The sequence below is a fragment of the Topomyia yanbarensis genome, chromosome 2 (genome assembly GCF_030247195.1).
Source record: "Topomyia yanbarensis strain Yona2022 chromosome 2, ASM3024719v1, whole genome shotgun sequence".
NCBI classification, from domain to species: Eukaryota; Metazoa; Arthropoda; class Insecta; order Diptera; family Culicidae; genus Topomyia; species Topomyia yanbarensis.
This window is the reverse complement of record NC_080671.1, coordinates 394795727-394812113: the sequence shown is the minus strand read 5'-3', so window position 1 is coordinate 394812113 and position 16387 is coordinate 394795727. Positions and strand designations below refer to the sequence as shown.

At 37.6% G+C, this 16387-nt stretch overlaps 1 protein-coding gene across 2 annotated transcripts in view; it reads right to left on the bottom strand.

The window, feature by feature from the left end:
- LOC131684838 (hrp65 protein-like) overlaps window positions 1–11553 on the bottom strand; it is a 37308-nt gene extending 25755 nt beyond the window's left edge. Inside the window, exon 1 of one of the 2 annotated variants that reach the window (XR_009304687.1) lies at window positions 10811–11553. Coding sequence is in view for 1 of the 2 variants with exons in the window: in XM_058968043.1 (XP_058824026.1) it covers window positions 10811–11380 (570 nt within the window). In the remaining variant the exon portion in view is untranslated. The remainder of the gene's footprint in view (window positions 1–10810) is intronic. The other variant, XM_058968043.1, reaches the window with a different exon arrangement.
- Window positions 11554–16387: the final 4834 nt, after the last annotated feature.

Genomic DNA, 16387 nt, shown 5'->3' with positions numbered 1-16387 from the left:
TAATTATGCGTAGAACGGAAGTTAGTAAACTGCCAAAAAAGTGAGCTTAACTCTAGACAAACTTATGATTAGAGCGAAAAAGCCAACTGTCAAAATTCATCTTGAGAAGAAATGCCGGAAGACCCGTAATTGACCGAACACAGCTGACATCAGTTAACGGAACTTTAACAAGCCATAGTTTGTCCGGAATTTACCCCAAAAGAGAATTTACATCGGTTAAGGCTCAAGAAACCTTTTTAAGCATGTATAAGAATTGAAATTATGTTCAGCTTTGACACCAGTTTATTCATTCAATACTCAAAAAGAAGAACATCAGTCGATTCATTAGATTATCACAATTCAAACTATGCAAAATAGTTGGTAGAAAAAGAATTGGAATAAAGTCATTTGGCATAAGGTCATTTGGCATAACTGCCATTTGGCATAACGGTTATTTGGCATAATGGTCATTTGGCATTATTTTGAGAATTGATTACACTGAAGGTCATTTGGCATAACTGACATTTGGCATAATGGTCATTTGGCATAATTTTGAGAATAGATCACACTGCAGATCATTTTGCATAATGGACATTTGGCATAAGTCATTTGGCATAACGGACATTTGGCATAATTTTGAGAAGTGATCACACTGGAGGTCATTTGCCATTTTTTCAACTACAGGGGAAACACAATTTAAAACTGTTCGAGAAGGCAGGTAATTCGGGATAGTTTTAAGCCGTGCTACTGCTAAAGATCTTTCCGTACAAATATTTTTATGTTAAAGAAAACAGTAATTTAGCATAACGGTCGTTTGGCATAGGCATATGTAGTGATAAAGTTATTGATTACCAGGATGTTTTTTGAGTATATCCTTTTTTGTATGTATTATGTATTTTGATTGTATGTTGACAATAACGTTCATCGTTCGAGGGAAAGTTAGTTATGCAGTTGTAAGCAGCTGTTGATGTTGTTGATCACATGTTTGAGCATAACGGCAACTATCTGAATATTCAAATGACTTTAAATGAGTTTGTTTACCAATACAGTAATGTTTCGATTATATCACTATGTGTTTATATCAATACTCGTTTATATCACCCTCGATTATATCACGGTTTTATCTCGATTATATCACGCTTTTTGAAAAACAGACAAGGCACACTACGTTTTGATCCAATCAAGCCGCATGTTGTGTCCTGGCACTTTAAAGATATTTTTACAATTGATTTGCTTATTTACATGTAGGGTAATGAGCCTATTATTGGGTATCGGACTATTGCGATAAGGGTTTGTATATGATGAGGTCGGTCAAAAAGTCGAACTATTTATTCTTTTATCTAAAAGTATAGATTCTTAAGAATATATCTGAAATTTTATAGAGGTCTAAGCAGTAGAGGCAAAGTTATGGCGCTGTTCACCGTGGGCGGAGGGCGTGGCGCGAAACTTTAAACGTGAATCTCTCAATCTTCTTAAAATCTTGTTTTTCCAAAAACGTTGTTGCAATGACTAGGATTGCCGAAATATCTTTCGGCTGATTCCAATTTTTGTTTTAATTTCTTCGTAACTTATTTGCCGTGTCCTTAAGGGGGCGTCTGGAGCAGCGGGTAAAAAATAGACTTCTTTTTTATTTGCTTAATTGTTAGTTATCCGCAGGAAAATCTAACAAAATAATGAGAAAAACAAGATACGCAAGATATGGTAGGTATGCAGAGATATGCATTTTCTCTTGAATTGATGTGAATACTTTTCTTTTGGAAGGACAACATCAACGATTGGATATGGGACTATTTCTGTGGATGCTGACACAACGAGAACTGAATCATAGGCCCTTCGAATGGACTGATTTTAATAGTCAAGATATTTGCCCAAAACCTTAACGTGCCAGATTCCTTCAAGTTTAGTTTTGGGTGGTTCAACAATTTTAAGAAACAGTACGGGATACGTAAAGTGAAGCTGTGTGGGGAAAAATTATCCGCTGATACAATATCATTTGACCCAATGCGTTGAACAAAGATGTCGGACGCTGCTCTAACCAACGGCTTCAAGTGGGTAGTATGATAATAGAAACATGGCAAAAATAGTCACATTACCCTACTATGATTTATTTTTTTTGACTAACTTTAACTTTTTAATACTTTTTGTTAATAGAAATACATGGATTAATGCTTGAATGTAATTTTTTGTTTTGTTTTGAATATATCACGCTTCAAATATATCACGCTAAAATACAGACCGACCGTGATATAATCGAAACATTACTGTAATTTTAAAGTTGAACTTGAACCACAATTAATTAGATTATTCTTCTTTACCAATTAATAAAACAACATTTAAGACTAATGTGGCTACGCCACATCGCTTCAAGCCGCGCGCTGTCCGACTTCGCTGTCGCTCCGTCGGACTTAAACTAATTTGTAGCCCCTATGTTTGAGTAATCCGGGGAAACGTGTGGATGACAGATTTGCTTGCGAGGGGCCGCCACTTGCGAGGGTAGGTCGACGGCCACCTCGTTCAGCGGATCCTCAGCGGCTTTGCGCCGCTTCGGATCCTTGGTCTTGGTTATGCGGCAAAGCCGCCTTGCGCTGGCTTATATAAGTTGACTCAATAAATCATTGTTAGAGAAACTTGACGAAATCTACACATGATGAAGTAAATAATTCGAAAAAAACAGCTCATGATATAAAGAAAGATAATAAGGATAACTTTAATTATTGTAACATTGTATGGAAAACCAAAACTCATTGGCGATCATAATAATAATAGCCAAAACAAAACATACGTCGGGTGGATCGCGGTTCTACAATATACTTTACTAAAACGTATATCATAGCAAAGAATCCATAATTGCAAGAATTAAAAAGCACAAAAATTTCAAAAATGAAACTGAAAAGAACTGCTCATATTTAAAAGAAGGCAAAATCAGTTATAAAATGTTAAAAATTCACTCGAAATTTATATTTAGATTATTAGGTAATAGATAACACATTATTATTGCTTAGTGTAGCTTTAACCTTATGGGTCATTCACCTGATAAACTACTCATTCGTATGTTATGCCAAATGACTTTCAGTGAGATCACTTAGTTAAAATGTCCGTCATGCCAAATATCCATTATGCCAAATGATCGTTATGCCAAATGACCTTCAGTGTGATCAATTCTCAAAATTATGCCAAATGACCATTATGCCAAATGACCGTTATGCCAAATGTCCGTTATGCCAAACGACCTTCAGTGTAATCAATTCTAAAAATTCTGCCAAATGACCATTATGCCAAATGACCTTCAGTGTGGCCAATTCTCTAAATTATGACAAATGACCATTATGCCAAACAAAATGTTATGCCAAATGTCCATTATGCCAAATGACCTTATGCCAAATGACTTTATGCCAAATGGTCCGCTCCCTTATTCGCAAAACATGATTAATTTAGCAGGACATTACGTTATTTGATCCTTATATCAAGCATTTGTCCATAAATGAGTATATAAAATGGGAGCTATTTTTTCAGACGCCATTTCCCAAACATTAACTTGTGTTTAGTGCCATAAGAAATGTTAACACGTCGATTTAACAAACACAAAACAGATTCAAGATAATCTACGTAAGGTGTATGTACTCAGGTTTTTTTTGCGCGGGGATACAGGCCGCGTAAATTAAAACCGCGTAAATTTCAAAATCCGCGTAAATGAAGACCGCGTAAATTTAAGAATCCGCGTTAATGGAAACCTCGTTAAGCGAAAATTCAAAAACCGCGTGAATTAAAAAATCCGCGCAGATTCAAAAAACAACGTAAAAAAATACCGTGCAAAAAATCCGCGTGAAAAAAGTAAAGCATAATGAATGCTGCAAGATGAGTAAGATATATAATAAGAATGTGTTAAACTTGTCACCGATTTATGAATATACAAAATTCTAAAAAAAATATCAGTCAATTTATTAGATAATCATGATTTGCATTATGCAAAATAGTTGTTGGAAAAAACTTTTGACCTATCTGAATGGTGCTTTACATTGGTTTGAAAAAAAAAAATACCCGCCTAAAAGAGGCAGTTTCCACCGAGGGTTTACCTGCCTCAAATTACAGAAAAGCGTATTCGACAAAGAATGCAAACCAAAGCAGATTCAAAGAATGTGTCAGGCTACTAATACTCCTATATCTACATACGGAGCTTGATAAGGGTCCATCCATAAATGACATAGCATTATATGGGGGAGGGGGAGTTTTGTGTTTTGTGATGATGTGTAACGACAGGGGGTAGGGGGTAGCTTTTTTAAAGGGGAATAGGAGTTGACCTAATGCCACGACAATCTTACCCGTTTCATCTAACATCGTTTTTTTACGAGACAAGGGGGGGGGGGGAGGTTTACCGTCAAGCTACGTAATTACCAGGGAGAATTTTAAGGTTTATGACGAAATGCTACGATGGGGGAGGGGAGTGTTAAAAATCACTCAAAAAATGCTACGTCATTTATGGATATAGCCTAATAGACAAAACCTTTTTTCCACACAATTGGTTGAGGTCGTTGAGTTACTTTATACACAGTGTCAAAACTGCAGCCAAGCGAGCATGATGCCCAGTTTACATTAGTGCTGGTTGCCATCTGCTGGTGCCAGCATGCTGCCAACCAGCACGCTACCAGCATAATGTAAACGCTTGCCAGCAGCTGGCACCAGCAGATGGCATGCGTTTACATTATGCTGGTAGCATGCTGGTTGCCAGCATGCTGGCATCAGCAGATGGGAACCAGCACTAATGTCAACGCTACATGATGTAGAGTTGACATTAGTGCTGGTTGCCATCTGCTGGTGCCATCATGCTGGCAACCAGTACGCTACCAGCATAATGTAAACGTATGCCATCTGCTGGTACCAGCTGCTGACAAGCGTTGACATTATGCTGGTAGCATGCTGGTTGCCAGCATGCTGGCACCAGCACTAATGTAAACTGGGCATGAGGGTATTGTGAGGGGAAGTAAAGAGGGTAGCCCATGCAAAGCTTATGCCCAGTTTACATTAGTGCTGGTTGCCATCTGCTGGTGTCAGCATGCTGACAACCAGCACGCTACCAGCATAATGTAAACGCTTGCCAGCAGCTGGCACCAGCAGATGGCATGCGTTTACATCATGCTGGTAGCTTGCTGGTTGCCAGCATGCTGGCATCAGCAGATGGCAACCAGCACTAATGTCAACGCTACATAAATTACGAAAATTGCATTCAAGGGCACTACTAAAAAAAAGAGGGCAACCACAGATAACAGACGTTTAGGCTCGATTCGAAACGTGTGTAAATACCCGCTACTGAAATTCTGAATAAAGCAGACCCTGAAATACGTTTGGCAAGCATTTATAGGTGGATCGACGATATGCAGTTGGAGTGCAACTGTCAAACGCGTATAGCAAACCAGAGCTGCCATTTATACAGATTTATCTGTATAATACAGATTTTTAAGTGCAGATACCGATACAGAAAACAGATTTATACAGGTTTTTGGAAATTTCAATTGACAACGTTATTGGCAGACCCTTCCTACAGCCGTTTTCATTAAGAATAGCCATTTCTTCAACAATTTATTGTCGAATTAACCATAACACTTTCCATATTCAAAAAATCATAAACTCTTAAGCCGGGAAATGTACGGATTACTTCAAAGTTCTCATTTTAAACCCCTTTTTAATGTTTGAATTTATAGTAGACAATACTTAAAGCTTTTAAATACGCATCAATCATCAAAATTATTTTTCTTTAATGAATTCAGACAAATACAGATTTTTTATAACGAGGATACAGATATTCAATGAAATCATCTGGCAGCTCTGTAGCAAACAGTTGCGTAGATGGCAATGGCGGATTTCCAACGTTTATCAATTTGAAAGTTTACAGTTTTAGGAAACTTTGTTGTAGCCTAAATGGGACCTGTGGGACAACGAAAACTAGAATCTTTGGCCCAAAATTTCGCACAATAATTTGCCAATGCGTTGATCAATTCGATCGTGATCCGACAAATGGGCGTAACTAACAAATGTACACAAACAGAGATTTGATTAATATCTGAAAGAGGAGTAAAAATACTTTATAAAAAATATAAAAACTCATTTATAAATGTTTCACACTTCATGAAAATCAATAAAAAACAAAACGGCGGATCCGACTTTCAACTGTAAACAAAATGCCAGGCGGGTTACGCCTCTGCATTTCTAAGGTAGTGTATACAGGCGAAATTGACATCATCATTGTTTACAAGGTCCGTAAACAGAATCGCCCTAAACAAAAACCAAAATGCTTGTTACGCCCAAGGGGAATAACAAATTTTCCCCTCCAGCGAGCACGGCGAAAGCCACATTTGATTTTTGTTTTATGGCGACACTGCAGGGCGAAATTGAGAGTCGTCAAAACAAGAGGGCGACTCAAAAATGGCCTAATCAACATTTCATAACAACATTCGGCGAAATAATTTTTTTTCAATTTTATCAACGAAATCGTTATTATATAAAACATTTTAGTTATGCTTCCGAAAACTAGTATTGTTTTAATGTGTTGCAATATATTTGAAAGCGAAGTATGCAATCACTGTTAAAATACGATTTAATTTTCTGAAGCGAATTTTCAAAGCTATTTTTCTCGATTCGATATCATTGCGACTTCGGCCCTTTGGTCGATTCATGATCGAATTGTGACAGACGCTGCTCAAACCAGAAGCTTCAAATGGGTAGGGAGAAAATACACATTAGATTTTCTTCAATTTGTTGTATGGCGTTTAACTAGTGCTGGCAAACAAAACGGAGAGAACATCCTGAACCGTACAGTGAGGCCCAAAATGCGTGTGCGAGCAAAGATGAAAATGAGGGTTCTATATACGTAATTTGTATTTTTTAAGCACAACGTAAACTTGTCAATTGCAGAACTGCCCATAATCGCAAGTCAGTCCTATGTTCTATGGAATTCCCTATCTACATGGGACTGACTTGCGATTACAGGCAGAGAAGCTTTGTGTCAAGTCAAGGAATTTATTATGAAAAAGTTGTTAAGTTTGAGTAAACAAACTAGTGATGAAATCTCTTGAGCGCCGCGGCGTAACGACTTCCACCTTCACTTAAAAACTGTTCTCTTCCTCTCTGTAACCCACAATGAAGATATTCCTGAGCCGAATAAAGTTCACCGCAATATTGCTTATGACACAATAAACTTGATTCTAATCGCACTGCGCACTTACCATTCTTTGAAATTCTTCTCACAGACTGGTTATTTTGACTAATCTGATTATGAAAATACTATCTCTATCATTTGAAATACAAATATAAAAACAACAGCTCGCAGTTTTTTGAGATCACTCGCACTTTGAAAGTGCGGAGACCAGGTGGGTGGGAAGCGCGCAAAAATTTTGTTTAGAATGATCATTCCCTCTCCATCGTTTCACGTCACGGTCGATTTAAGCCAAATTTACAGCTATCCGATCCGTTTAAGTGTCGGTTGCATGGACACCAATATTCTTTCATACAAATCAAATGCGAGCATTCACACTTGTCCGGCACGGCATCGTCCCGGACAAGTGTGAATGCTCGCATTTGAAGTGTATGAAATAATATTGGCGTCCGTGCACGGTACTGAGCCGTAACTGAATCGGATAGGATAGGTGTAAATTCGGCTTTAAGCCAAATTCACACATTTCCGATCCGATCCAGTATCATGCACAGACAGCTAATACTCTTTCATACATCTCGAATGCGAGCATTCACACTTGTCCGGCACGGTGACGTGGTGCAAGCGTAAAGCCAAATTTACACCTTTCCGATCCGATTCAGTGACTGTTCAGTACCGTGCACGGACGCCAATATTCTTTCATATATAATTCAAATGCGAGCATTCACACTTGTCCGGGACGTTACCGTGCCGGACAAGTGTGAATGCCATCATTTGATTTGTATGAAAGAATATTGGTGTCCGTGCACGGAACTGATCCGGCATTGAAACGAATCGGATAGGTGTAAATAGTGCTTAAAGCACTATTTAAGCCGTATTTATACCTATCCGATCCGTTTCAGTGCCGGTGCAGTTCCGTGCACGGACGCCAATATTATTTCATACAAATCAAATGCAAGCGTTCACACTTGTCCGGCACGGCACCGTCCCGGACAAGTGTGAATGCTTGCATTTGAAGTGTATGAAAGAATTTTGGCGTCCGTGCACGAAACTGAACCCGCACTGAAACGGATTGGATAGGTGTAAATTCGGCTTTACACCTATCCAATCCTTTTCAGTGCCGGTTCAGTACCGTGCACGGGCATCAATATTCTTTCATACAACGCAAATGCGAGCATTCACACTTGCCCGACACAGCACCCTCCCGGACAAGTGTGAATGCTCGCATTTTATTGTATGAAAGAATATTGGCATCCGTGCACGATACTGAACCGTCACTGAATCGGATCGGAAGGGTGTAAATTTGGCTTAAAGTACGATTCACACGATACATCAGGCTTCCGTCACCGGCAAGGAACGTCAAGATTAGTTACATGCAGTTAAATGGAAGCATTCACACCAGAGCTTAAAAAATTGACATCGCTGCGTGAACTTGAAAGAAAATGAAATTCAATTCATGCCCGCTGCGATGAATGAAATTTTTGGTTCGTTTCCATTGTCATTCCTTCTCCCGACGCAGCGCTTTCAGGTACGGACATGTTCGGTTTCAGAAGCAAAGTGAATTGTATTTCTATGGTAGCTCTCAGAGGGACTATCGATCAAAAGTGCACCAGATATAGATTGCGCAGTTCACTTATGCTCGAAAATGTAGAAGATGCTAACTTCTGTCTTGAAATTGTCTACATAAAAACAAATGAATGCTTTGGTTGGTGAATTAATTTATATTTCCTTTGCACTCAAGCATTCGATTCTGCATGAAATTTCATTCAGTTGCAAAGTGAATGAATGAAGGAGGCGTTGAATCTGAATGTCGATTTCGGTAAATGCAAGCAGAAATAGGTAACTGATTTTGAAATTTCGTAACACTGATTCACACACATCGTTTTCGGAACGTTTTGACGTACGGCACGTGTGAACCGGCAGAGAAAAGTAAAACTTATCCTGACGAAATGGTGACTTTCCGTCGACGTTGACGGAAGCTGATGTATCGTCGGAATCGTCCTTAAATGCTCGCATTTAGTGTGTAAAAGAATATTGGCGTTCGTACACGTTACCGAACCGTCACTGAAACGAATCAGATACATAAATACAGCGAAAAACCCGTTTTTATCAACCCCTTTGTCTATTTTAGGCTGACAAAATGGGGGCATTTTTTTCCTTGCTTTTTAACTAACCGAAGCTGTTAAAATATCCTTCTGTAGCCCCTGCATGCAGCTCCATAACCCTCTCTGATTTGCTATTACTTTCCTTTAAGGAGTTATTTCAGTGCAAAATCAAAAACGTTTTCATTTTTACGTATTTTGCTTCTTTAAGGACATGCTGAATAGAGCCACAAGGTGGCAGCTAAAATGGCTACCGTCATTTCTGCTTCTTCTTTTTATTTCATCGTCAAAATCAAAACATTGCATTGGCGCGCAAGACAAAATCTTTTGTAACTTGAGTGTCTTATCTCAGATTGCTTAGAAATTGTATCACTGTATGCAGGCATGTTAGCACAAGCTGATGAATAGGTTCTCTTCACGGAATTTTGATTCGTTTGGGAAATTTGTACCTTTTTATTTTTCAAAACAAATGAAACACGTGGTGCAAAAAACAGTCAGCTGATTGCTGAACGATACGCTTGTGTGTGTGCCATCTCATATCGGTATAGTCAGCCCCCTGCTAGGCAGCCATTTTGTCCTAGCCAACATCTGCCTTTGTTCAAATCAAAACAACCCAATGCTATTGCACAGGCGACATGGGCCTAGATGCAGCTAGGCCCACATATGTTGACTACTGTCAAAGTCTGTATATCTCCATAGAGGATGACAGGAGTGACACCCTCCTGGGTATAGTACTTTCTAGCCGCACACAGATGCTGAACGTAACCCGAACATAGCCGAACATAACCGAACCTTTGTTGTGATTTTGGCATCGCTTCACCTTAAGAAAAGTATGCTCCAAAAAGGGTTTACTCGAATTTAACTTATGGCATATTCGTTTTTGACAGTGCACTACACCGGTGTAGTCGGTGCTACACTCATTCAAACTTGGGTGTAATCAGTCTATCTCTTTCTTTGCACTACACCGGTGTAGCACCAAGAAAAAACGAAAACGCCATTAGTTCGTCTGTTAGCGCTCATAAAATATTAAATATTTTATGAGCGCTAACAGACGAACTAAGTTGAAATTTTCTTCATATTTTAGCTGATAAAATCGGGGTAGACGAAACCGGGTCTTCACTGTAGCGCTTTAAAATGCCTTTTCACATTTGCGAATGAAAACGCTACTAGACCGTGCATGCGATTTGTTACAGCCAGATGAGTATGAATATAAAAAGATATATCGTCCCACGACGAAGAAAGTAGGTAGCATATCGATGACGTGTCGTCGTCGGAAAAACTTGCTCTATCGTGGCAATCTGAGGTACTGAAACATGATCTTTGAAAATGTATTTATAGGCTTTAAAAAGTGACGGATAAAACTAGGAGAGAAACAAAAGTATCATAAAATTAAGAGTAAGCATTTTATCATTTTTCAATATAAATGCTAAGAACATCCACCATCTTGGAACGCGTGCTAGTGATTTGTAAATTTGGTACCCAACATCGCATAGGCCGCCATCTTGAAAAATGCGGCCTTATTGATTTTTATCTGAAGAAAATTCACTTTTCACCCGAACCAAATTATTCAATGACTATTACTTACATCGCCGCTTTGATTGTTGCGGTTCCTGTTACCGCCACGGTTTCCCTGGCCACCTTGGCGGCCTTGCTGTTGATTGTTTCCTTCATTGCCACCGTCTGGATTGTTCTGTCGATTACCACCGCCTCCGCCGCCCTGCTGATTTCGATTGTTAAATCGGTTCTGGTTTCCACCGCGGTTTTTGTTCTGGTTTCCGCCGCCGCCACCTCGATTCTGGTTCTGTCCTCGGTTGCCCTGCTGATTGCCGCCTTGATTCTGGTTACCGGAACCACCACCTTGATTCTGGTTACCGGGGCCACCACCTTTGTTCTGGTTACCGGGACCACCGCCACCTTGGTTCTGATTACCACCGCCTTGGTTCTGGTTACCAGGGCCTTTGTTCTGGTTACCGGCACCACCGCCTTGATTCTGGTTACCAGCGCCTTTATTCTGGTTACCGGCACCACCGCCTTTGTTCTGGTTACCGGCACCACCTTGGTTCTGATTACCTTTCTGTTGCGCTCCAGCGTTGCCACTGTTCGGCTGCCGCTGAGGTAGCGGATTACCGTTAACCTCTGGCTTAGCTACCTCCATTTGCTGTCAGATATCTCTCTGAATCACTCGTTTACCACTTGAAACGTTATATAACACGCAAAGCTTTAGTTTTATGTTAATCTTCCTAGGATTGGCCACAACTTAACCAAAATCACTAGCGGAACAACACAATGCGAACAGGTCAACAGTCGGGAGCAAAGTGAGAAACGTTCCCCAATCATGATCACGCAAAGAGGTGTGGAAAGTCTACACAAATCTTGTACCGCTTTTTTGTACTAAAAGACCATACACTGCAAATAATATACACTTTTTTCGAAGATATTTGACACATAAGATTTAATGCTGTTTTCGGTTTTAGAATCGAGCCCTACACGGTAAAAAAAACTTTTCCCATTTTATGTACACGGTTAAATAAAACAACCTGCAGAATAAGTTCTTTTGACTTACTTTTGAGTTGTGCGTCGCTTTCGCACTTATTAGTGTTGTCAAAAACAAAAAGAGAAATTCGACTCAGTCGAGGTCTTCCGTGGAGGAAGGTACTTTTGAGTTGTTTGGGGTGAACTCAAAATTAGGTAAATTCAACTTAAATTTGAGTATAAAAAACCTATCAATGAGTTGTAATTTTTGCCGTGGTTAAATGGAAACTACCTTCAACACGGTTTACCTAATTTTAAGTTCCCCCACGATACCACGAGATTGAGTCAAAGGAACTCAATTTTAGGTAGTTTTTCGTTTCCGTGTATTCAAATTGCCCATTTTCGGAAGTTATTCGAGCTGTCAAAAAATGGGTATTTTTTTGTTTCTAACAATGAGTACTTTATATCCATTTCACAACTACTCGATCCGTAATGTCAATGGGTATATTGATCTTGATAATGGGTGAAAAATCCTTAAGCATTATTTCAAGCGAGTTAACCTGAAAACTAAGGATCGTAGTGGAACCTGCAAATTATCGCCCTGCATCGGAGTCCGTGGCGGAAACGGAACATTTCGGCAATGCTCCGAAAACAACGTCTGTTTAGACTACTAAGGATGTTGAAAATATACGCCAGTTCGGCATTTTTAGAGCAGCCAAAAGATCCAGCCATCAAAAATATATCCAGTAGGCGGTTTTATTATGTTAAGTAGTTTTAGAATAGGATTTCTATCTAGATTCCTATACTTTTATGAGGAAACTATAATGTAAAATGAATGTTTTTTTATTTTTTTTAAATTCAGAAATAATTCTATTGATAGTATTTTTCATTCTGGCGCGAATTTCATGAATGGGTATTTTTTACGCATTTTGTTGTAACAGTTCTGGGAAAAATAATGGGTGAAACATACCCAGGTTGACGTACAAGGTCTGTACTCATTTATGGGTACAAACGCTTTACCCATTTAATGGGTTATTCCACTTTTATTGAAAATGAGTAGTTTTCTACGCATTAATGGGTACTTGATTTTATCAGTGTAGGTTCGCTCTAATGTTTACAGTTTCCATATAAAAGTGACAGCTCCGAGCGAACCTAGAACAACTCTGATTTAACCACACACTGAGAATTCATGAAGTTTCCATTTATCCTTTAATAAAATTCACGCGTGTTTTTTGAAAAGGGCCAATAAGCATACTGTCAAAATTCATTTTGAAGGGAAATTCCGGACAAACCATTAATCGCAGATTATAAGTCAAAGCAGTAGACGACAGAGAAAACTTTTCTCTTTCATAAAATGTTAACATCCGTTCTCGGCGAGTTACGGTTTGTCCGGAATTTGCGCTCAAAGTGAATTTTGACAGCATGCTTATTGGCCGTTTACAAAAAACACGCGAGAATTACACTTCAAAAATAAGTGTGCCGCCTTATCACATGATTGCCTGTCATCACATTTAAATTTTAAGTGTAAGCGTATTAAATTATAAATGTGTTAAGGACGACTCAGACGATACATCAGCTTCCGTCAACGTCAACGGAACGTCACCGTTCCGTCAGGATAAGTTACATGCAGCTAAATGGAGGCATTCACACACAACATCAACGGCACGGAACGGTGACGTTCCGTTGACGTTGATGGAAGTTGATGTATCGTCTGAATCGCGCTTTACCCATGAAATCCATGTTTTTGACAATTTCTGCAACACAAAGTGTCATCGCAATTAAATTTTAAGTGTATGCGTATTGAGTCGTAAATGTTTGTCTCATCACTGTAAATAATGTGCACTTATTTACGAAGAGATTCCACTCATAAGACTTAAGTTGCAAGCCATATCGAAAACTTAAAAATTTTCCTTTTGCACTTTAATAAAATTAAATTTAAAAGAAGTGTCCTACGCGATGGCATGATCGACTGTCATCAAATTTAAATCAATTTCAGCAACATTAAGTGTGAAACCACTTAAAAATAAGTTGACTTTTACACAACAGTAATTTGAGGAAACATGGCAGCGCAAAAACATGCAGAAATATTAAATTCAAGATTTGCATAGCATATTTTGAAGGCTTTGCATGGTAAGTAAATTTATTTAAAATGTTTACATGATTGAACACCAAGGGATCACTGTGTTTTGTAGAATAAAGGAAGAGGCACGTTAGGGATAAACCACTTTCAATCATTGTAATATATGTAAGATTCACGTACTTATTCTTTTTTATGTGTAATTTTATGTTTAGTTCTAAGTTAAGTTGTATATTTTAAATTCAAATAAAATATATTTAATTAAACTTAAAAATCTTTGATGTCATATATATATATACATATATATATATATATATATATATATATATATATATATATATATATATATATATATATATATATATATATATATATATATATATATATATATATATATATATATATATATATATATATATATATATATATATATATATATATATATATATATATAAATTTTTATATATATATATATATATATATATATATATATATATATATATATATATATATATATATATATATATATATATATATATATATATATATATATATATATATATATATATATATATATATATATATATATATATATATATATATATATAAATTTTCTCCCCATTTGTAAATTAACATTTTTGCACATATATTTTATAAGACATGATATAATATTCAAGTTGATGCAAATGTTCTGTACAAAATACACGCAGAAAAAAATTAGTAAAAATAAACAAAATTTGATATAGTGACAAACAAGATTCAGGTTTGATTTAATCAATACTGTTGGTTGAAATTACCAACAAATTCATTTGTTGGCGTTTCAGTAGTTTCAACAAATATATCGTTTGAAACAACAAAATCATGATAAGTTTAACCGAACAAACAAGTTCGAAGTAACATAAACAAATCTTTTGTATTAACCAAAGGAGAGAACAACTCAAATTTAGTTGAAACTAAACAAAGATTCTGTTGATTTTTAACAAAGGGATCAGTTAGATCTAACAAATTTTATTTTGATTCAACAATGTTTCTATTTAAAATGTAAACAGAAGTATTTGTTGAACTAAACCAAATACATGTTACGAAAAACGCCCATTTCAATTTGAAACAGTCATTCGCCACGTTTTAGATTCAACTAAACGTTTTGTTGATTCAAAAAGATCTGATTCTTCTGCGTGTATTATGCAGTAAATGAAAAATGGCAACCCAGTTAAGGACGATTCAGACGATACATTAGCTTCCGTCAACGTCAACGGAACATCACCGTTCCGTTAGGATAAGTGACAGTGACACAACCAGATATCTGCTATGCCGCCATGATTTCAAAGCCAACATCTAAAACGTCGCGTTAGGGTCGATCCACAATGAACATAATCGATTTCATTCGACACAATTTTGTGATGGTCGAGTTCTTTTAATTTGTTGGTGCACCATAGTGTAAAGCTTTTGTTATTCACCGACATGTCCAAAACAACACATTTCTTCAATTAGCTGTCCAATATTTTCGCTTTTTAACAAATGTCTAAAAATTGAGTCATGCCGTGCGGTATCTCACCAGTGAAAATCAAGCTTCGAGCAAAACGAGCAGAACAATTTGAACTGTCAGTGGGGCCCATAATTTGTGTGCCCGCTGAGATGTTGACTTATGTCAGTTCAATACAAATGGTATAGTGATGCCATATACGTGGACGCAACCGATTTTAGTTGGAATTGGTTGTGTCACTGGAGCTGGGATACAACACGCAGAATTTTATTTATGCATCGATATCATACTTTTCTATCTTTTTTCTTCTGCTGTAAATTGTATGCATTGGACATATTCGGTCTATCCACTCATTGAATGCTTACTAGAAGTTTATGCATGAAAATTACAGCAGAAGAAAAGAGACGGGAATAGAAAGTATGCTAACTATGCATGTTTTTGTTTCTCAGTGTAGTTTGAACCAGCCAGAATGCCGGCTCATTTCAGGCTGAACTTTACTGAGACCCAGCGTCAGTGTTGCTAGATATACCGACTTATCATATTTACCGAGGGGAACGTCACTTCAGAATAATTGTTATATTCCGTTCGATTTTGCAGGAATTTTCATTTTTTCGGCAATTTTAGATAATTTAAACAATTTTCTATCACATCGAGTATTGCTAAAATATTTGAAAAAAAATCAACAAATTTATCCAATCTCAATCCAATTTTGCTCGAATTCCGATCAATTTGATGTAACTGGAAACTCTGCATGCTCTATTATCGAAACTTTCAATAATTCTGTAGTTATTTAACGATTTGTTTTCTTCCACCAGCCACAGGTGGAGGAAAACAAATCGAAAATAGCTTTTCGGTCGGATTTTTTTTATGATGGAACCTGACCAACCAGTATAGGCTTATCCAGCTGCGTTGGTACTGTGCTGTTTTGACGTTTGGATTGGGAGGAAAACAAACCACTCCTGGGGTTAAGGGGAGGGCGGTAGTATAAAATTGCGAGATCTTGGTGTGCGTATTTCAAACGTCAGATATCTACACAGTACGTCTCCTGAATAAGTTTTATAGCGACACAGAGCATTTCAACACCATTATAAATACTTCAGGCAAGCTATTTCGAACGTTTAAATTGGCCG